The 19,804-nt window shown below is 47.2% G+C and overlaps 3 protein-coding genes across 4 annotated transcripts; 2 read left to right on the top strand and 1 right to left on the bottom strand.

Annotated features, from left to right (window-relative positions):
* Positions 1 to 3,564: 3,564 nt before the first annotated feature.
* LOC136471126 (uncharacterized) lies at positions 3,565 to 7,764 on the bottom strand. 2 transcript variants are annotated; one of them, XM_066468856.1, is made up of 3 exons: positions 7,435 to 7,764; positions 5,968 to 6,123; positions 3,565 to 4,182 (listed from the first exon to the last, which is right to left on the bottom strand). In XM_066468856.1, the coding sequence occupies exons 1-3, from the start codon at positions 7,591 to 7,593 to the stop codon at positions 3,817 to 3,819; spliced, it is 681 nt and encodes a 226-aa protein (XP_066324953.1). In that variant the 5' UTR covers positions 7,594 to 7,764; the 3' UTR covers positions 3,565 to 3,816. The 2 variants fall into 2 exon arrangements, with proteins under 2 accessions (XP_066324953.1, XP_066324954.1); XM_066468857.1 differs by lacking the exon at positions 5,968 to 6,123 and having other exon boundaries at positions 3,576 to 4,182; positions 7,435 to 7,763.
* A 2,271-nt stretch (positions 7,765 to 10,035) lies between these two features.
* On the top strand, positions 10,036 to 15,124 carry LOC136471125 (protein PECTIC ARABINOGALACTAN SYNTHESIS-RELATED-like). Its single transcript, XM_066468855.1, has 11 exons — positions 10,036 to 10,526; positions 10,643 to 10,693; positions 10,782 to 10,872; positions 11,172 to 11,248; positions 11,743 to 11,831; positions 12,761 to 12,880; positions 13,458 to 13,574; positions 13,780 to 13,923; positions 14,070 to 14,193; positions 14,314 to 14,505; positions 14,633 to 15,124. Exons 1-11 carry the CDS (start codon positions 10,176 to 10,178, stop codon positions 14,990 to 14,992), a joined length of 1,716 nt encoding a protein of 571 aa, XP_066324952.1. The 5' UTR covers positions 10,036 to 10,175; the 3' UTR covers positions 14,993 to 15,124.
* A 1,116-nt stretch (positions 15,125 to 16,240) lies between these two features.
* On the top strand, positions 16,241 to 18,148 carry LOC136471124 (SNF1-related protein kinase regulatory subunit gamma-like PV42a). The gene is made up of 3 exons (XM_066468854.1): positions 16,241 to 16,811; positions 16,919 to 17,267; positions 17,461 to 18,148. The coding sequence occupies exons 1-3, from the start codon at positions 16,309 to 16,311 to the stop codon at positions 17,899 to 17,901; spliced, it is 1,293 nt and encodes a 430-aa protein (XP_066324951.1). The 5' UTR covers positions 16,241 to 16,308; the 3' UTR covers positions 17,902 to 18,148.
* The last annotated feature ends 1,656 nt before the right edge of the window (positions 18,149 to 19,804 follow it).

Genomic DNA, 19,804 nt, shown 5'->3' with positions numbered 1-19,804 from the left:
CTCAAAATTAAAATTTAAAATTCTCAAGTTACTATTCACAGCACTATTCAAATTCAGCGGTTACTATTTAAATTCGTGGGACTATTCAAAATACTCGCTACTATTTAAATTCGGAATATGAACAGTGCACGAGCACTCACCCGGGAGTGGCTCAGGCACCCAAACTCTTTTGCAACTATTTGGAGCACTTGTATTTGCTTTATGGATGGTAGATGCAGGATGCGCGCGTGATTAGTGAATATGTGTGTAATTCTCATGATCTTTTGTAGGCTGGCGAGACCAACGTTTCAGCCGGTCGTGCGACTATGCTTGTGTCAGTCCTACTCAGTACTCACTGTATGCATCACTAGCTCGCTTCAGAACCAGGCTAACCCGGTCTTCTCCATCGCTATCCCCAGACATGCACACACAAGACTCATGCTCTATCGTCTCCCTAGGCAGTTCCATCCAAATGAAACACTTCTCTGCGCACACATGGTTCTATACAAATGCCGCTACCAGGGCTAACACGAGAACAACACACGCAAAGGTTTCTCCTCTAGGGTCCCTAGCATAGAGACATCGCCCCATATGAACGAGCTTAAAGAAAGTAAGGGATTAAAACATGAAAGCTTAATTCATTTCCACAGAGCAAGCTTACATATGGCTTTCCCTTTCGAGGAACCCCAAGCACTTAGCACAAACCTTAGGGATTACCTTATAAGCACAGGAAGGTCATGGGCGCATTCATTCGGTAGAGAGCGAAGAAGCAGAAGCGAAGACCGACATTTGACACCGCACTCTCATGCACCACCAACACATCCACTGTAGACACACTCCACCACTGCCCCACTTTCCCACATACACCATGAAGACCACGATCTCAGAAGTCCTCTGAAGATCGTCCACCACGAATAGTAATACTCCACTACCTTTGTATTATTCCACCACCTTTATAAATTAGAGAATAAAGGAAGTACCATGACCTTTCTGCACTTGTAAGGTAATCCCTAAGGTTTGTGCTAAGTGCTTAGGGTTTTTCGAAAGAGAAAGCCGTATATAAGCTTGCTCTGTGAAAATGAGTTAAGCTTTCCTGTTTTAATCTCTTACTTTCTTTAAGCTCGTTCATATGGGGCGATGTCTCTATGCTAGGGACCCTAGAGGAGAAATCTCTGCGTGTGTTGTTCTCATGTTAGTCCTGGTAGCGACGTTTGTAGAGAACCCTGTGTGCGTATAGAAGTGTTCCCTTTGGGTGGAACTGCCTGGGAAGACGATAGAGCCTGAGTCATGTGTGTGCGTGGCTAGGTGTAGCCAGGGAGAAGACCGGGTTAGCCTGGTTCTGAAGCGCGCTAGTGATGCATACGGTGAGTATCGAGTAGGACTAACACAAGCGTAGTCGCACGACTGGCTGAAACGTTGGTCTCGCCAGCCTGCAAAAGATCCTGAGAATTACACGTATATTCACTAATCACGCATGCATCCTGCATCCACCATCCATAAAGCAAATACAAGTGCTCCAAATAGTTACAAAAGAGTTTGGGTGCCTGAGCCACTCCCGAGCGAGTGCCCGTGCACTGTTCATATTCTGAATTTGAATAGTAGTGAGTATTTTGAATAGTGCCATGAATTTAAATAGTAACCGCTGAATTTGAATAGTGCTATGAATAGTAACTCGAGAATTTTAAATTTGAATTTTGAGTTCGAGTTTGTTGCAGCAGTTTAACATAATTGTGTAATAGTGGTATCGAAGAGATAATTAATACTACATGCCAGAATTATTAGATCAATCATTCGAGCGTGGAAGATCATACCCAGAAATATCCAGAATGATAAGATCGTGCGCGACGGAGGACAACGCAAAAGAAATATACAGTCATTCTACTATAGCCAGGACAATTATTGAAGCACGCAACATCGTCCAGCTGTCTAGGCAACAATAAAGGATGATAATTGAAGACGCTAGATGCTTCCTTAAGCACGAAGGCTCCTCAGACAAAGAATTGAAGACTTCTCCTCTAAGGCACTTTAGAAGATAAGCATGAAGGACACTCCCTTTATGCTATAAAGAGAGAATTCAGTAGAGAGGGAAGAAGCAGTGGAGCGACCACCGGCATTTGACACCGCACTCTCATACACAATCACCAGCTCATCCACTCCACTCCACTCCACCATCTCTCCACTCACATACACCATGAAGACCATGATCTCAGAAGTCCTGTGAGAATCATCCACCATGAATAGTAATAATCCACTACTACTGTAATATATATGTGTGTGTGTATACATATATATACATATAGGGTGTATTTTTTCTACTCCCGGGAGTAGTTACTCCCATCTTCAATAAACCACATTACGTATGTGTGCATACTAATTTATCAGTTTGAGTATGTTTATATACTCAATTTAAGATACTTCAAATCTTACTATGCATTTTTTTTCAAAAGAGACCATACTTTTTAATATACTAGATGATACCCCGTGCGTTGTTGCGAAAATTTCATAGAGGTATTTGTGGATAGTTTTTCTGGATTGATGTAGAAGTCTCAGCAATTACAATTTAACTAAATTCATAGTGAGTATATAGAAAAAATATAATAATGGTTTTAGGTTTGGAAATAAACCAAATCCATCCAAAAAGGGATAAGTCATAGCCATAAAGATACGTACATCACTTGATCACAATGATAGGAATAACAATGATATTTCTAATTTTATGTATTATTAGTGGTGGCAAGGTTGCATACATTATTGTTGATGATGTTCTGCATGTGGTAGGAGAAAAAAACATTAGTGTCCTCAACACGTTATGAAATGGAGTAATTAGAAAGCAGGAAAGGCGACACGAATACTCACCGTACGACGTGGACACTTGCTACCTTATGACTGTATACTTCCTGTATGACGTGGCCAACAAAGACATGACATGGGAGGAGGCGTTCTGGAATGTCCCAAGGTGACCACGGATCGGAGGTGTCGCCTCAGTGTCCGTCGTGGGGCTGATGGTGAGGTAGCGGCTCCAACGCATCATCGCCGGTGACGTTAACGCGGTAGCACCAATGGAGCCGGAGGATGCAAAGGATTTGGATCAGAGATCCTGCGTGTGTCTGCAGTCCAAGACGCTTATCATGGATGTCTCTTATATTGGCCACGACTGGATCGGGTGCTGCCATCAGATAGGAAGTCAGAACTCAGACGTTGGATGGGAAGCTGTATGGTCGAATTGATTGTATAATTTATTGGCCGAGTTGCTCATCCACTTTCACGTCCACCATCAATATGTTTCTACTCTCTCCTCTGATATGTTTCCTAAAAGATATCCGACGTCTCTTTGCATGGGCCAAATAAATTAAATGGGGACGTTTTCCTGGAATCGTGCGAGAAGAACGGGGAGGGTGATAAGATTGACCGATGATGTTCTCTTGGTGTGGGTTGATGAAGCCACGAAAATATGCTAACGGAGATCTTAAGATTACTAAAATGCCACAATATCACTGCTATCCAGTTTCAGTATTTGCGGGGTCGAAGCTAACCACAAGAACATTCTTTTGCTACATTCAACTATTGGAATTTGATGACCATGCCAAACATCTCAACATCTTCCATCAGCAAAAAACACAAGTACAATGCAACGGATAGAGATGGAAACTTTCGTTCATAAAGTTTGGCATCGGCAATGTATTTACTACGACTTAACAGATGCATCTCTGACAACCCTGCAGTAAAGAAGCAGTAATAGGAACAGAACAAAGTTTTTACAAAATCTCACGGGTATCATGATCATCGGTTCATTGCCAGGTGTGACCATAGATATACCACAGCAAGATGTAGCCAGGATCATGCAGTCCCGCACCAGTAGGTTAAGTGCTCGTCCTTGCGAGATGTGCCAAAGAGCCCACCACATTTCAGGCAGATGAAGCTGCTCCCATCGGCAAACGCATCCAGGATGATCTGCTTCCTTCCACTCTCAGCAAGAATGCAGGCCTCATCAGAATTCAGCATATTGACAGGGTCTGATCCAGGTCCTTGTGAAGGGTTAGTATTTGTTGACTGAGCCTCTGCTATGGCACATTGGGCAAGCAAAGAGGCAAGCTCATCAACACTAGGAGTGGCCTGCAATCTCTGCGCATAGAGTTCACGCGCACGGTTCATTGTCTGCATGAGCGCTTGTTCACCACCTTGAGATCTTATGGCCAGGAGAACCTGCACAGTTTCATAAGGTGAGAATCAATATAACAGATACAGATGAATGGTCATGAAATGAGACAAATGAGTCTCAACGAAACAAGATAAAGTTCAAAAGGCTAATAATTACCACAAGGCTCATCATTGGGATCTATACGAACAAAATTGAAACAGAAGCCTTCCAGAAGGAATCAAAATGGAAATTATGCATTTCAATAAACCAGAATGCTTGTCACATTACCAATGTTTGATTCATTACCAGAACAAATCCTACAGTGTTATTATGAGGGACACATCACCGCAATCATAGGATCCCACAGGAAACAGCTAAGGCATAATCTTATATTGCGTAAATGTTGGTCTAAAAAAATCAGTTCCACTAACATAGGCACATAGCTAGGGTGCAGCCAGGAAGCACTAATGACAGAGTGTGGTGTTGCAGTTGAGAAGTAATTAGCCTACTACTCCAATCCACAGAGAAGACGTGCATTTCATTCGATCCATGTGATGCATCAGGTAATATGCTATACATGTCTAATCCAAACAAGATACGGTAATTCCAATTTAACCATCGCACACTAATACATATAGAGTAAGATTTGTTTAGGCCTATATTGCCCTGTACTCCTGTGTAAAATTAGTACAGTACTCAAATAATTTTATGAGGGTACCAAACACTAATTGTGGGCTGTGGCTTTCTTCTTCAACTTTTCCCAAACCAACCTTCTACTTTTACCCTTACTCACCAATATAAGGGCTTGACAGTCATTTTTAACAGGTCAAATCCAAAATGATTGATACCGAATGGAAGAACAAACATTATCAACTGTGTCCTGCACATATGGGATAGGACACCACCAGTTTTACACAAATATAAGATCACGCAGCACGCTAAGGTGTACCCAAGCTGTCGTTGAGTCCAGATCACATTCCGCTGTGTTAAGCATTTTATCCAAATCAATAAGGTCTCTGATGAACTCTTAATGTTCAACCAACAGGAACATAAATTTGCTAACTAGTAAAGTTCACCACATAGGGCTGGTTAGTCTGAGTGGCTCCTTGAGCCAGCCCTCAAGCCGGTGACCCGGGTTCGATCCCCGGCATTGGCACCCGGCAGGGACGAAGCCAGCGGTGGGGCTAGTGGGGCTTCAGCCCCCCCTACCCATCCTGAGCATGTGGAGTTCCTCTAAGTTCTCCTTTAAAATTTTATGCATACATGTATTAGGTAGAAGGGGCTGAGGTTAAGAGAAGATAAAAAAGCCTCTATTCTTTTGTTCAGCCCCTCCTAAATTTTTTTCTGGCTTCATCACTGGCACCCGGAGGCCCCTACGTTGGCCTTCCTTGTGAAAGAAAAAAAAAGAGGGAAATAAGACCTCTTAAATCTCGATTTGACTTGGCTGCTTGAGCTTAAGTAGCAGGCCCTTACATGGGACACCATCAATGGTTAGATAATGCATTGCCGCCTTAAACTCTCCATCACAAACAAAATTTCAGTCTACAAACTTCTACAGATAAAACACAGACCATACCCAGAGTTGCAAGAACATTTAAAATCCAACAGTAAGCTAAAAAGAAAAGTAAATGAATTTCCATGTTATATAGGGGAAGGAAAAGTGTACTTTCACAATATGCCACCACCCCAAAAGTTTCAGGATATGCTACTCCATACCTCATTGTCATACCGAAAAGGGCCAATTCAGTGGGATATGGAAGTGACAATGCCTTATTCTTAAGTTTTAGAGGAGTGTCATATATCCTCATAAGACCCAAAAGTAGTACACATGGAGACAGATAGAGTCTTACCGCCTGGTGCAAGCGGTAGAGTCTTAACGCCTGTGACCGGAAGGTCCCGGGTTCGAGTCGCGGTCTCCTCGCATTGCACTGGTGAGGGTAAGGCTTGCCACTAACACCCTTCCCCAGACCCCGCACAGAGCGGGAGCTCTCTGCACTGGGTATGCCCTTTTTTTATGAAGACAGATAGAATTAACATTGGGACCTTAAAAAAAGGTTAACCTTATGGCAGTGCGAAAGCCGAGAAGAAGCCAGGCAACCAAATATCGTCTGTATTTAATTAAAGCCATATGGACAACAGGATTACAGATGGTAGTCATTGAATTTTCCAGACCGTTCATGTTCAGAATTGGAAAAAAAAAACAAAAAACGGATAAAACTCTAACGGAAAGGGCTTGGACTGTATTTGAAACCCGCCTAACGTCCCAAATCAGCCATGCATGCAATGCCAACAGAGCTAGGCGCAATTGCACGGTCTAATTAGCGAGAGCACATAAATCAACAGTATAGCGAGGGATACGATACATGAGTTGACAATGATCAAAACGACAGCTTTTCATTACTTGGCAACTACATGTGTCTATCAACATTCAGCAATGCCTTTGGTTCTTACTCGCTGTGCCACTGGAAATTTGAAGGTGAATCACATATTGAAATGGTGAGGTACATGATGCGCTTAAAAGACCACGAGCAAACAGCACACTGCAAGTGAGGATTCTGGAAACACACATTTTGGTAAGGATAAGTTACAAGAGTTCCAGACAACGGGGAAAGGCGGTAGTTAAGATGTGTGTGCATAAAGCCACGATTTCCTTTCTTCCCTTCTTGAGCAGAACCAGGCGAATACTGCTTTCGTTTGCCAAGAAACAGGTAGACAACAGATTCGAAAGGGATAGCTGCAAAAGTAGCAAGGCACCTAAGCACCTACCCGTAGCATCATCCTCTAGAACGAATCGTGCCTAACCAATCCCAAACCCTAAGACCTAGAACGGATCACACCTAAATCTCCCTTTGGCCTCTCCGCGCCAAACCTCAAGCCGGATGGATAACGCCATCGGGAGCACGGCCCAAAACGAGATCAAACCAGGGGAAGCTCACCGCGAATCCGCGATCGTCTAACCACGCGATTGATCAGCTTCCAATACGTACGATACGTGACGGGAAAAAAAACCCACGGATTCCCCATTTCATATGTTGATATGTTGATTGGAGACAGCTACACAAACTGCCTCTCTTGCATTACGTGATAGAAATGAAATGACAGCAGCCCTCGCTGAATACCGTTCAATATCCGTATTAGACAAATCAAGACTTTGAGCGTATCGGTATCGATAAGTTCCCGTCCCGATATCCCTGGGTTCCTTACTATTAATGGACAAGTTGGTAACATTCAATTGAGAGACGGTGGAGACGAACGCAAGACGACAGCACGTGAAATGGAGACCGAACGGAGAAGGGGAGAGGGGGGAGGGGTCTCACCGCCTGCAGAGCGAGGGACGGCTTGCCCTCCTCGAGCAGACCGCGGGCGCGGGACAGCATGCTCCACCCCTCCCCAACAGCAGCGACCGCCGGAGCCGGAGGCTGGGGCGCGGGGTCCACCTCCATGTCGACGTCGGGCGGGTCCATCGGTGGCGCCATCTATCTCGCTCGCCGCCACTCTCCTGTGCTTCGCCGCCGCGGGGAACAGTTCGCTGCTGGCGGGCGATGGCTGCGGTGCTGCGGCTGCGGTGCCAGGGCCACGCCTCCAGATGCTTCCAGGTGTGCGTGGCGGCTTTTATGGTTTGTCTAGTCTTTGGTCTCCAGATTCCAAACTCTAGAGAAACAAAGGAAGCTACCTCCCGTTTTCCTTGATAAGACGCCTACGTAACAGTACTTTGATGACATTGACATATTTCGCGCTTAATGTGCACGACAATAAAAAAAAATCAGATTAGCTATATATTACACCTAAACAGGAATTTATGGTTTAAGACGTGAAGCGGGCGTGTTACATCTCTAGTAGAGCTGAACGGGGCTTCGGGAGAGTAGAGTAACACATAACAGTGGTAATAGAAACAAGAAAGTGGCGGGAGCGTTGCCCGCCACAAGCGAGTAAATAAGGCAACAAGGTGGCAGGACAGTTACTCGTCACTTGCAATAATGGATATCCAGTTGGGTGGTGAAAGGGTACAACGACTGGCTGCAAATATGGACGTGCTTGGATCCTTCGCCCAGCACTATGGCACCTTGCCGAGCAAGGATAACGAGTGTTTGCTTCCCTCGCTCAGGCTCCTCGCGGAATCCGTTGCCAAGGTTTGTCTCGCTCACGTGGGAGAGCCTGATCGGCTTGCCCGAGCGGGCAAGGTCCTCGTTTCCTTGACGGTTGCGCCGAGCATGGCAAGGCGAGGCAAGGCAATGCGTCACTAGAACCAAGAGCACGCTCTATATGATGACAGGTTAGGATAGTTCGATACTTCTCTTTGACCTTTTCTTTTGCCTCCTCATCATATTTCTCTTTTTTCTCTTTGCCATTTTTTATCCATACATAGAAATTGTTTCGTGTGTGCTTGTGTGTAGAGATGGAGGCTAGCTGTGGAGGAGGATCACTGTTTCACGCAGGTAAGGAGGGCTTGAGTCCCCCAACCTACCTCCACACCCATCCAAAAAGCCCTCACGCTGGATTTGCAACTGGGCACCACGATTGATGTCTTGAGCACCACCATCCAAAAAAGATCAGATTAGCTATATATTACACCCGAACAAGATTGATCTCTTTTCTAAAAAAATGTTGTATTGTCCTCCATAGAACTTTCAAGGATAGGTTAGGGATTTAGGGTTTAAGATGTAAATAAAAGGAGGCGGTGTAACTATCTCTAGTAAACTTGAGCGGAGGTTCGGGACAATAGAGTAACACATGAAAGTGGTAATTGAAACAACTAGGTGGCGGGGACGTTGCCCACCACTGGTGAGTAACACGTGGTGGTGGTAAATGAGACATCAAGGTGGCGCGGAACGTTGCTCGTCACAGACGATTACACATGGCGGTGGTAAAATGAGACAACAAGGTGGCAAGGATGTTTCCTGCCACAGGCGATGATGGAGATTCGGTTGGAAGGTGGAAAGGTAGCGACAACTATGGGTATCAAATATATGATGACCGGTTCGGACAATTCGGTACTTCTACTTGATCTTTTATTCCCCCTGTTCATATTCCTCTTTTTTTTCTCTTCGGCCTTTTTTTATCCATACATAGAAGTTGTTTTGTGCGTGGTTGTGTGTGGAGAGGGAGGCTGTCTTTGGAGGATGCTCATTATTTCACATAGGGGAAGGAGGGCTTTAACTCCGCCTCCCCCTCACCACCCGTCCAAAAAGCCCTCACGCTAGATTCACAACTAGCCATCACGATTGATGTCTTTACCGTCTTGACCACCACACAATTTGTTTTGGAGGGGTGATGATGGCGGTAGTCTAGTGATGAGATCCGCCCAAGACCGACATGGCATTGGTGGGGGCAAAAAAAGCCATTAAGTTTGAGAGGTGAGTGAAAACCGTTTAATTTTGGAAAGTGTGGGCTGGAGCAAGATCCGCCAATGGCGGCAGGGGAGTGTGCTCGAGAAAAAAGGACTGTCGGTTTTTTTTAATTTAGGACTGTCAGAAATTGAAAAGCAAAGGCGGTGTAGGAGGAGATATGAATGGAAAGTTGATCACGTTGCTCGTCTTATACATCCAGGTGGCGTTTGGATTTAGACCAGACAGGATAGGGATATTCCACACTCGAAAGAGTAATATTATATCATAATCATCCATTCTTTACGCCTCATTTAATTTTGACCGTTCATCTATTTTCCTATCCCTATCCCTATCCCACCCCCTATATTCCTTTATCAAACGCACACAGCAAGGAGAAATCTTTCACCCAAGTGCATGATAGAAAAATCCACAAGCGGCTGTGGACTGTGATACGGGATACGCATACCGCACCGTGCGGTCTCAAACACGCCCAGTGTATCCGGTTACAATCAGGAGGTTTTACAAAAGTAAGCCCAGCACTTTCACAAAAAAGAAGCCCAAAGAAAACAGGCCCTTACTCAGCCCATCTCCGCCGCCTGGCCATGCTGCTCACTCACTGACAGCCTGCCGCCGGCTCTGGTCTGCCACAGCTCGCCACGGCCGCGAGCGGCGAGAGCGACAGTGCACACTCCCACTCCCGCGCGCCGCGGCCGGTGGCGGCGGCGGCGGCCATGGCGGAGCTGCGGCACTCGACGGCGGCGCGCGCGTCCAACTCCCCCGCCAAGCGCGACTCCGACGCCTCCGCCGCGTCGTCCCCTTTCCTCGCCTCCCCCTCCACCCGCGGCAGTCGGGGCGGTGGCGGCGGCGACGACGACGGCAAGGACGCCCACCGCTCGTCCCCTCTCCTCCCGCACCACCACCACAAGCGCGTCCACCTGCTGACGTCCCCGTTCCGCTCCCTCCTCGCACTCGAGGACCCCAGGTCCGCCGCCGCCTCGTCCTCCTACCGGATCCTGCTTGCCCTCCTCGCGCTCCTTCTCGCCGCCGGGATCTTCTGCGCGCCCTTGCTCTGGTCCCGCCTCGTGAGCTCCTGGCCCCTCCCGTGTCTTCCCAATGCCATTCATCAAATTGGGACTCGTCAGGATTCCGACTTGCCACTGACATTCTGTTGATGTTGTTGTTGCCCGTCTGATCCTAGAACACGCCGTACCTGTGCCACAAGGAGGGGATCACGCTCCACTGCCCTGAGGTGAAGTGTGCTTCATTGCTCCAAGGGTTTTGGGACTCGTTCTCGCTTCAGGAACATTTGGTCTGAAGAATTTCTGCTTTGGGTGCAGACGAAGGAACCCCCATCTCTATGGGAGAATCCACGTGCTGCCACTACATCTTGGAAGCCCTGTGCAGAGCGACGCAGCAATGAGCCCTCAGGCGAGTATACCTTTCATGCTTCTTAAAGATAGCAATGTAGCATATATTGCATCCCTACTTTATACATCAACCCGATCACTTTAAGGTCAGTAACTTACATTGTGCAAATTTCAATCTCCCAGAGCTTAGTGTTTATTGATCTGGTGCAAAAACTGAATTTCTATGTCTCAGGAACTCGCCCAATTGTTGTGTAGTTTCATGTTAAATGATAGATTTATGAGACAACACATCTAACATCTGTTTCCTTTCATGACTGGGTCCTGCTAAGTGATGATATCATAAATTTCTATATCATGCAGATGTTCCATCAGTGAATGAAACCTCTGGGTATATTTTTATCCATGCCGAGGGAGGACTAAACCAGCAACGCATAGCTGTATGTATGCACTTCTGTCCCTCAGCCTTGCTCACCTAGTTGTGTGTGAGTGCTAATTGCAATATACAAGCCTAGGTTTGCTTCTTTTCCTGTTAGCGTGGTTGCTGCTCATTGCTCGAGCATAACTATTGGCTTGTTCGGCTGAGCAAGTTCGGCTTGTTTTTTCCAGCCGGAGCAGTGTTTTTCTCTCACAAAATTTCAACATAAACAGTGTTTCCAGCATGAACAGTGCTTTATTTCATCCCAGCCGAACACTCGCATATAATAACCCTTCAATATAGGCTTGCTATTTCTTTTGATAATGTGTGTTTTCTGTGACCTGCTAAAGCTGGTTTCAGATGAAATCTCTGTTTTTAAATACAGAGTCTGGTTCTCCCTTAGCAGACCTTGCCAGTTTCTTGAGCTTGTCCATTAGCTTTCTAAATGGAATAGGGTTTTAGTCACTTCTCTCAAAAGGAAACAATTCGAATTTCAGTTATCTGTTGTTTTTGCAGATATGTAATGCTGTTGCAATTGCTAAAATAATGAGAGCAACACTTATTTTGCCTGTTCTGAAGCAGGACCAAATTTGGAAAGACCAGTCGTAAGTATTATTTCCTGTTACAGATTCTAATGTATACTTCTTGTCTATTTCCTCGCCGATATTTAATAGGTAATTGTATCATATAAAATCTTGTTAACTAAAACTTAAGCTTTCCATAAACTGAACATAACTTTTGACTAGAATGTTAAAAATGAACAGATCTGTCTTTCATCAAACCTGCAATCTTGTTTGGGTTGTCAAAACTAAGACGACTATTTTAGGTCTTACTTTCATTGAAACATTTGCTCCAAATATGTGTAATGGAATTTTGTTAGCTTAAAAGCCTTGCAACACCGAATGATTTTGCATACTATCATCTGATGATTGTATCTGTCATTCTATTACCGACTGACACATCAAAGTATGCTTCTAGAACTGGAAGTCAGTGCTTCATTTCTCATGTTCTCCTTTGATTGTAGTATTGTCCTGTCATATAATGTCCTTCGATGAGGAAATCTGCTATGATGCTTCAGTGCTTTGGTAGTGAACTAGTGATTACTGGGACAACAAACAAAAAAAAAAGTGCTAGTTGATCGGACCAAATGCAGATCAATGTAATTTCACCTGAAAATCCATCACCGTTCTTATATAGTTTAATTTGTAGTTGATAAACAAACAAGAAAGGTAATAAACTATGTTAATTTTGGATGGAAATGCATCCAAACCACTTTACGGATTATACTGATGAGAATCAACAGATAATTGAATCATTTGGCATATTTGAACTAGTTCATATAGCCACAAAACTTTCAAGGACAGGAATTCCCAATATCACGCATATTTGGTATGAATGTTTCTTGGTCTCATACTGACCATCGTGTACTGAATTAAATTCCCTTGAGCACTTTCACATGATATCACCTACTTAAATACACTATTTGCTTTCTGCCAGATTGTCTTGGTTCTTAGAACGTATATCTTCTCTGCAGGAAATTTGAAGACATCTTTGATGTTGATCATTTTATAAATTATTTGAAGGATGATGTACGGATTATCCGAGATATCCCTGACTGGTTCACAGAGAAGGATGAGCTGTTTACCAGTATAAAGTAGGTGTTTTTTACTCTGTTTTAATTACCTGAAGCTTTCAGAAATTGATATTACAACATGCAAGATACTGTTGGCAATGAAGGATGTATTAATATTTGGGTACTTTATATCATCAGGAAAGTTTATGATTTTGCTGGTATTATCTCAATAGGGTGGGAAATTTAAAGAACCTTCATGTCCCTATATATGACAACTGCCCATGCATTCTTAGCTGTTGTTTTGAACCAGTCTTTCCTTGTTTTCTTTTCACCAAATAAAATCTCGATGAGTTATGACACAACTGTTTGGTTATATCATGACATATATGCCAATAATTTTTTTTGGTTATATACAGCTTATCCAACATTCTACTATATTAAGACATTTTTTTGTGAACTTCTTGTGAAATCAAAGTGAAGACAAAAAGGTTCTGTTCAAATATCTTTTCTTCGCATTAGATGCTCTGCTGCCTTTATCTTATGTTCCCTGTTCTAAAAAATATGCTCTCTGCACTCATCCTTATATTACTGGAAATTTATTTATGTTTGACTGAATCAATATTTGCATGATATGTATTGAATTACGGGTCTGTAACAGGCGTACTGTGAAGAACATCCCAAAGTATGCTTCAGCACAGTTTTATATTGATAATGTACTTCCAAGGATCAAAGAGAAAAAGATAATGTCTATCAAGCCATTTGTCGACAGGTTGGGGTAAGTAAACTTTTGAGTGCAACATTTTGGTGTTTTTCCTGTTCATTTTAATTTTGTGATTCAGAACATCTGGTCGGCTAAATGCTGTGGTAAAGGGAGCATTATTCTTTTCTTTTGTTCTTTGTTTTATGCAATGGCCATTCTTTTTGCATTGATATGCTCTCAATGGAACAATCTGAAGCTAATGTGAAACTTCAATGTTCAGGTATGATAATGTACCAATGGAGATTAACCGGCTAAGATGCAGAGTTAACTATCATGCATTAAAGTTCCTACCTGATATTGAGGAAATGGCCGATAAGCTTGCAGCAAGAATGAGGAACAGAACTGGCAACATAAATCCATACATGTACGTTATTAACTATATATCCTTTTTGTTGGATGATATTGTGTACAGCTTGTATCTATCCAAGACATTATCGGACGCAGTTGAAGTTGACACCCTCCAAGTTTTGTTTCACAATCAAATATTGACATTTTTTTTCTTAATTAAAGGGCTCTTCACCTGAGATTTGAGAAGGGAATGGTGGGGCTTTCTTTCTGTGATTTTGCCGGCACACGGGAGGAGAAGGCGATGATGGCCGCTTACAGGCAGAAAGAATGGCCAAGGCGCTACAAGGTGACGTGAATCTGGACTAGATTTATCTGTTACATTGGACAGAGCAAGAAGACCCGGGAGAAATGAAGCACGGACATTATCATGCCATCCTGACGAATTTCTCTTTGTATCTGCATGCAGAATGGATCCCATCTGTGGCCACTGGCGCTGCAGAAGAGAAAAGAAGGCCGTTGCCCTCTTGAGCCCGGTGAGATTGCTGTGATCCTGCGAGCACTGGGGTACACGAGCGGAACGCAGATATACGTCGCGTCAGGGCAAGTGTACGGCGGCAAGAACCGGATGGCTCCCCTCAGGAACATGTTCCCCAACTTGGTAGGCAGGCTCAAATCCACAGCTCAGTGGCAACACATTGTTTGCTTGAACTGAACCCATGAAACCAAATGGACACTCTATTGTAGCATCAAGCTGAAACCAGTAAGCCATTGCCGTGCATTTGCAGGTGACGAAGGAGGAGCTGGCGAGCGCGGAGGAGCTGGCGCCGTTCCGGCGGCACGTGACGAGCCTGGCGGCGCTGGACTTCCTGGTGTGCCTGCGGTCGGACGTGTTCGTGATGACGCACGGCGGCAACTTCGCCAAGCTCATCATCGGCGCGCGCCGCTACGCGGGGCACCGCCTCAAGTCGGTGAAGCCCGACAAGGGCCTCATGTCCAAGTCCCTGGGCGACCCCGACATGGGCTGGGCCTCCTTCGTGGAGGACGTCGTCGTCATGCACCGCACGCGGACGGGCCTCCCCGAGCCCACCTTCCCCAGCTACGATCTCTGGGAGAACCCGCTCACGCCTTGCATGTGCAGGGCCTGAGAGGGCCCTCCCTGAGTCCTTGTCTTCTCGAGCCTTCTTCTTCCCCTAGGACTAGGAGTAGTCCGCAGTCACTCCCATCAGCATTTCAGCAAGTATACTTCTATTAGTTAAGCACCTACGATTTCTATGTATTTGCTGGCCTAATCTATAGTTTCACATAGATCAATTCTTGCTGAAAATGTCTTGGACAAACCAGTGAATGAAGATAATATCAGAAGGTGTTTGGTTTCACGACTAAATTTTAGTCCATGTTATATCGGACGTTCGGATGCTAATTAGGAGGACTAAACATGAGTTAATTATAAAACTAATTATACAGATGGAGACTAATTTACGAGACGAATTTATTAAGCCTAATTAACCTATCATTAACACATATTTACTGTAGCACACATTGTTAAATCATGGACAAATTAGGCTTAAAAAATTCGTCTCGTAAATTAGTCACAATATATGTAATTAGTTATTTTTTAATCTATATTTAATACTCCATACATATGTCTAAATATTCGATGAGACGGGAACTAAAATTCAGTGAATGAACCAAATAGGCCCTGGTAACCTGCTTTTCCAAAACACCTTTTGGATTTATCAAGGCCCTGTTTAGTTCCTCCCAAAACGTCAAATTTTTCACATTCCCCGTCACATCAAATCTTTGGACGCATGTATGAAGCATTAAATATAAATAAAAAAATAAAACTAATTACACAGTTTAGACGAAATCTACGAGACGAATCTTTTAAGCCTAATTAAACTATGATTGGACACTAATTGCTAAATAACAATGAAAACGCTACAATATCATTTTGCCAAATTTTTTGCAATCTAAACTGGGCCCAAACTGAGCCAAGAAATGACTCACCTGAGATTTGGCTGCCGACATGACGTGGGATACCGTGAACTCGCTAGTCGTGACGTTTCTTCCACGCGGCAGCTCCGCAGAGCCATGCCGCCTCTCTGCTCGCAACGTTCTCCTGCAACTCGACTCTCGAAGTACTCAAAAGCTATTAAGGCCTCGTTTAAATTATAAGTTTTTTCACTCTCTCTTTATCTCATCAAATCTTTAGACACATAGAATATTAAATATAGATAAAAAAATAATTAATTATATAATTTAATTGTAAATTATAAGACGAATCTTTTAAGCCTAATGAATTATGATTAGACAATAATTATCAAATACAAACAAAAAAAAAAAAATACTACAATACCACCCGCTGATTCCTAACCCAGGCCTAAGAACTGGATTGGTTCTCGAACAAGAACAGACGAGAGAAAGGAGAAGTAGCAGAGCAGCTAGAAAGGAGTGATCAGCAATGGCGCAGCTTAGAGCACCCGCCGACGAGCAGCGGCAGCAGGAGGCGCTGCACGGCGTCGCCGTCGGCGGGAACGAGAGCAGCAACAAGAAGCCCCGCGCGGGGCTCTGCGGCGTGCTCCGCGAGCGCAAGGTGGTGGAGCTGGCGCGCGCCAAGCGGCGGCTGGTGGAGGTCCCCTACACCGCGACGCTGGCGCACACGGCGAACGCGCTCCTGGCCGCGCGCGTCTCGGGCGTGGCCGTGGCCGCGCCGCCGGGCCACTGGATCGGCGCCGGCGGGTCCATGATCCTCGAGTCCGACCCGGCCACGGGCGCCGTCCGCAAGCACTACATCGGCATGGTGAACATGCTCGACATCCTCGCCCACATCGCCGAGGCCAGCGACGACGCCGAGGCCGACGGCAAGGGGGTCGACCTCGACCGCCGGATGGCCGTGCCGGTGTCCTCCGTCATCGGCCACTCCCTCGAGGGCCTCACTCTGTGGACGCTCCACCCGACCACCAGGTACGCCGGCCCATCTCCAGTGCACACACTTTTTTTCCCCTCGCATCGTATGCAACGAACGACTGGTAGAATTCTGCGCGGTGCGACATGTTTGTTGCATGCGCCAGCGTGCTGGACTGCATGGAGACGTTCAGCAAGGGGGTGCACCGCGCGCTGGTGCCGCTGGAGAGCTCGGCGGACAACGTGGTGGCGGTGGAGCTGGTGGAGTCGGCGCCGGAGTACCGGATGCTCACCCAGATGGACGTGGTGAGGTTCCTCAGGGCGCACGGCGCGGAGCGCGGGGGCGTGCTGTCGCGCACCGTTTGCGAGCTCGGCGCCGTGAACGACGCCGTGTTCGCGGTCGCCGGCGGCACCAAGGTAATCGACGCCATCAGGGCGATGCGGGCGGCGTCGCTAACCGCCGTGCCCGTCGTGGACGCCGCCGCCGTTGGTAGCGGTACAGAGACCCTTCAATACGTGAGTACCGCACGCACCTCCGATCCGAACAGCCTCATGTCTGACTGGCTGGCTGGGCTGGCTGGTGCTGCAGGGGAACGGGAGCGAGGTCAGCCTCATGTTTAGCGAGGTCAGCCTCATGTTTCATTTCTTGCTGACTTGCTGAGTCTCCTGTCTGAAATGAAACTCCGTGTCGCCTGTTGTGCTGCTGCAGGGGAACGGGCAAAGGGCGATCGAGACGTTCTCGGCGACGGACCTGCGGGACTGCCCAGTGGCGCGGCTGCAGCCGTGGCTGGGGATCAGCGTGACGGAGTTCAAGAGGAAGGTGGCCGAGTACCGGGCGAGCAACAGGCCCGTGGTCCCCGGTGCCGACGCCACGGACACCGGCACCCCGGCCGACACCCCCGCGGCTGCCGCCGTCGCCACGGACGACGAGCAGAGCGAGCAGCAGCAGGAGTCGGCGCTGGTGACGTGCTCCCCGGACAGCACCCTCGGCGAGGCGATCGAGGCGGCGGCGTCGAGTCACGTGCACCGGCTGTGGGTGGTCGACGAGGAAGGGCTCCTCTGCGGCGTCGTGTCGCTCACCGACATCCTCCGGGCGGTGCGTGAGGCCGCGCTCGGCGAAGACAGGGAGCTGAACAGCATCGTGTCGTGAGTCGTGGCACTGTCCTAAGACGAAGCTGGTAGCTGTCTCATCTGTCCGTAGTACGTGTCCGTCCGCCTGTCGTGTCGTGCTGCTGCAGAGGAGGGGGCAAAGGGCGATGGAGACGTGTTCGCGACGGCCGGCCGGCCGGCGAGCTTGTTTTGCCTTGTTGCTTGTTGGGCCCTTGTCTCCGATCCAGGCGTTGACAGGCCTTCATCGTCACGTCTGTTTTTGCATCGTTTTTTTACTGATCAACCATAAATATATGATGGGTTAATCGGAGAAACACTGTTATAATTTTCGCGGTCCGAAAAAACGTCATTACTATCCGGCCATTCCCAACTTTGATACTATACAAAAAGAAGATTCTTTGTCACATCAAACTTGCGGTATATGTATGGAGTACTAAATATTGACGAAATCAAAAACTAATTGTATAGTTTGGTTGTAGTCTTGAGCCTAATTAGTCAACGATTGGGTAATTATTACCAAATAAAAACAAAACGTCACTGCAGCTACAGTGATTTCGTCGGCGCCGAATCGGCCGAACTAGACAAGGCCTTTGTCCATTTTGAAGCATGTCATTATAATTCTTTGTTTCCCATAAAAATATCACTGAATACGTATGGACACAGCCTGGGTGCAGCTGCAAGCGTATACGAAAACGTATACTTCATCTCCCTTGTCAGCGGCACGTGGGCCCCACATGTCATCTTCTTCCTCCTCTCATCTCTCCGGCTCGGGACACAGTGGCCGCTCGAGACCGAACGGGAGCTTGCCGCCGCGGGCGTGCTCGGCACCGACAGCGAGGGCGAGCTCTACTCGCGCTGTACGCGCACGCAAGGCCTTGGCAGAGGCGAGCACGACCTCTACTCGAGCTCCAGCCATGGGGGAGGGGCAAGCTCGGCCCTGGCGGCCACGGCGAGCGCAGCACGGCCGCAGGCGAGCTCGGCCTCGGCGGCCATGGCGAGCTCAGCGCCGACGCAGACGGCCATGGCGAGCTCGACGCCGGTGGCCATGGGGAGCTCGGCCCCGGTCATGGCGAACTTGTCCCCCGACAGACGCAGGCTGCCCCGGCGAGCTCGTCCCCGGCACAGACTGCCCCAGCGAGGTCAGCCCAAGTGTCCAAGGCGCAGGCGAGCTCGGTCCTGGCGGCCATGGCGAGCGCAGCACTGCCGCGGGCAAGCTTGGCCCTGGCGACCATGGGGAGCGACGTAGACTGCCCCGGTGAGCTCGGCCCCAGCTGCCATGGCGAGCTCGGCGCCGGTGGCCATGGGGAGCTCGCTCCGGCCATGGCGAGCTCGTCCCCGACGCAGGTTGCTCGCCCGCGGCGTGCTGCTGCTGCTCGGCCGCGTGTTGCTGCCGGCGTGCTGCTCGGCGTGCTGTTGCTGCTCGTCGAGATGGAGAGAGAGAGGAGGAAGAAGATGACGTGTGGGGCCCGCGTGTCAGTGACAGGGGAGATGAAGTATACGTCTTCGTATATGCCTGAAGCTAAGCCCAGGTTATGTCCATACGTATTCAGTGGTATTTTGTGGAAAACGAAGAATTATAATGGCATGTTTCAAAATAGATGAATAGTAATGGTGTTTCTCCGAACCGTGAAAATTATAATGGTGTTTCTCCAATTAACCCATATATTTTCGGTGATAGACGACACGCAGCTTGTTCATTTCGGCTGGATTTGCTTATAAGCCATGGACTAAAAATACTGTTGGCTAGTTTAGTGTGAGAGAAAAATACTATTAACTGGCTGATAAGTCAAACCAAATTTATGCGGTTATAGGCTGCCTCACGAGCCGAACAGGATCAACCGGTGTCATGGTGATGTGCCTGAAATGCCTCACGAGCCGCGACCTCGAAAGATGCAGGCGCTCGATCGAGCATGGGGGCGGTGCCTGTCGCGAGAAAACATCAT

This window comes from Miscanthus floridulus, chromosome 8 (genome assembly GCF_019320115.1).
Source record: "Miscanthus floridulus cultivar M001 chromosome 8, ASM1932011v1, whole genome shotgun sequence".
Taxonomy (NCBI): Eukaryota; Viridiplantae; Streptophyta; class Magnoliopsida; order Poales; family Poaceae; genus Miscanthus; species Miscanthus floridulus.
The sequence above is the reverse complement of the archived record's forward strand: the minus strand, read 5'-3'. Positions and strand labels throughout refer to the sequence as shown.

Coding starts and splice junctions, on each gene's coding strand:
- LOC136471126 (XM_066468856.1), bottom strand. CDS start 7,593: ATGGCGCCACCGATGGACCCGCCCGACGTCGACATGGAGGTGGACCCC. Junction 6,124..7,434: donor CGTCCCTCGCTCTGCAGGCG/GTGAGACCCCTC, acceptor TCATAAAAAAAG/GGCATACCCAGTGCAGAGAG. Junction 4,183..5,967: donor TCTACCGCTTGCACCAGGCG/GTAAGACTCTAT, acceptor GAAACTGTGCAG/GTTCTCCTGGCCATAAGATC.
- LOC136471125 (XM_066468855.1), top strand. CDS start 10,176: ATGGCGGAGCTGCGGCACTCGACGGCGGCGCGCGCGTCCAACTCCCCC. Junction 11,832..12,760: donor CAAATTTGGAAAGACCAGTC/GTAAGTATTATT, acceptor TCTTCTCTGCAG/GAAATTTGAAGACATCTTTG. Junction 14,506..14,632: donor GGAACATGTTCCCCAACTTG/GTAGGCAGGCTC, acceptor GTGCATTTGCAG/GTGACGAAGGAGGAGCTGGC.
- LOC136471124 (XM_066468854.1), top strand. CDS start 16,309: ATGGCGCAGCTTAGAGCACCCGCCGACGAGCAGCGGCAGCAGGAGGCG. Junction 16,812..16,918: donor ACGCTCCACCCGACCACCAG/GTACGCCGGCCC, acceptor TGCATGCGCCAG/CGTGCTGGACTGCATGGAGA. Junction 17,268..17,460: donor GTACAGAGACCCTTCAATAC/GTGAGTACCGCA, acceptor GTGCTGCTGCAG/GGGAACGGGCAAAGGGCGAT.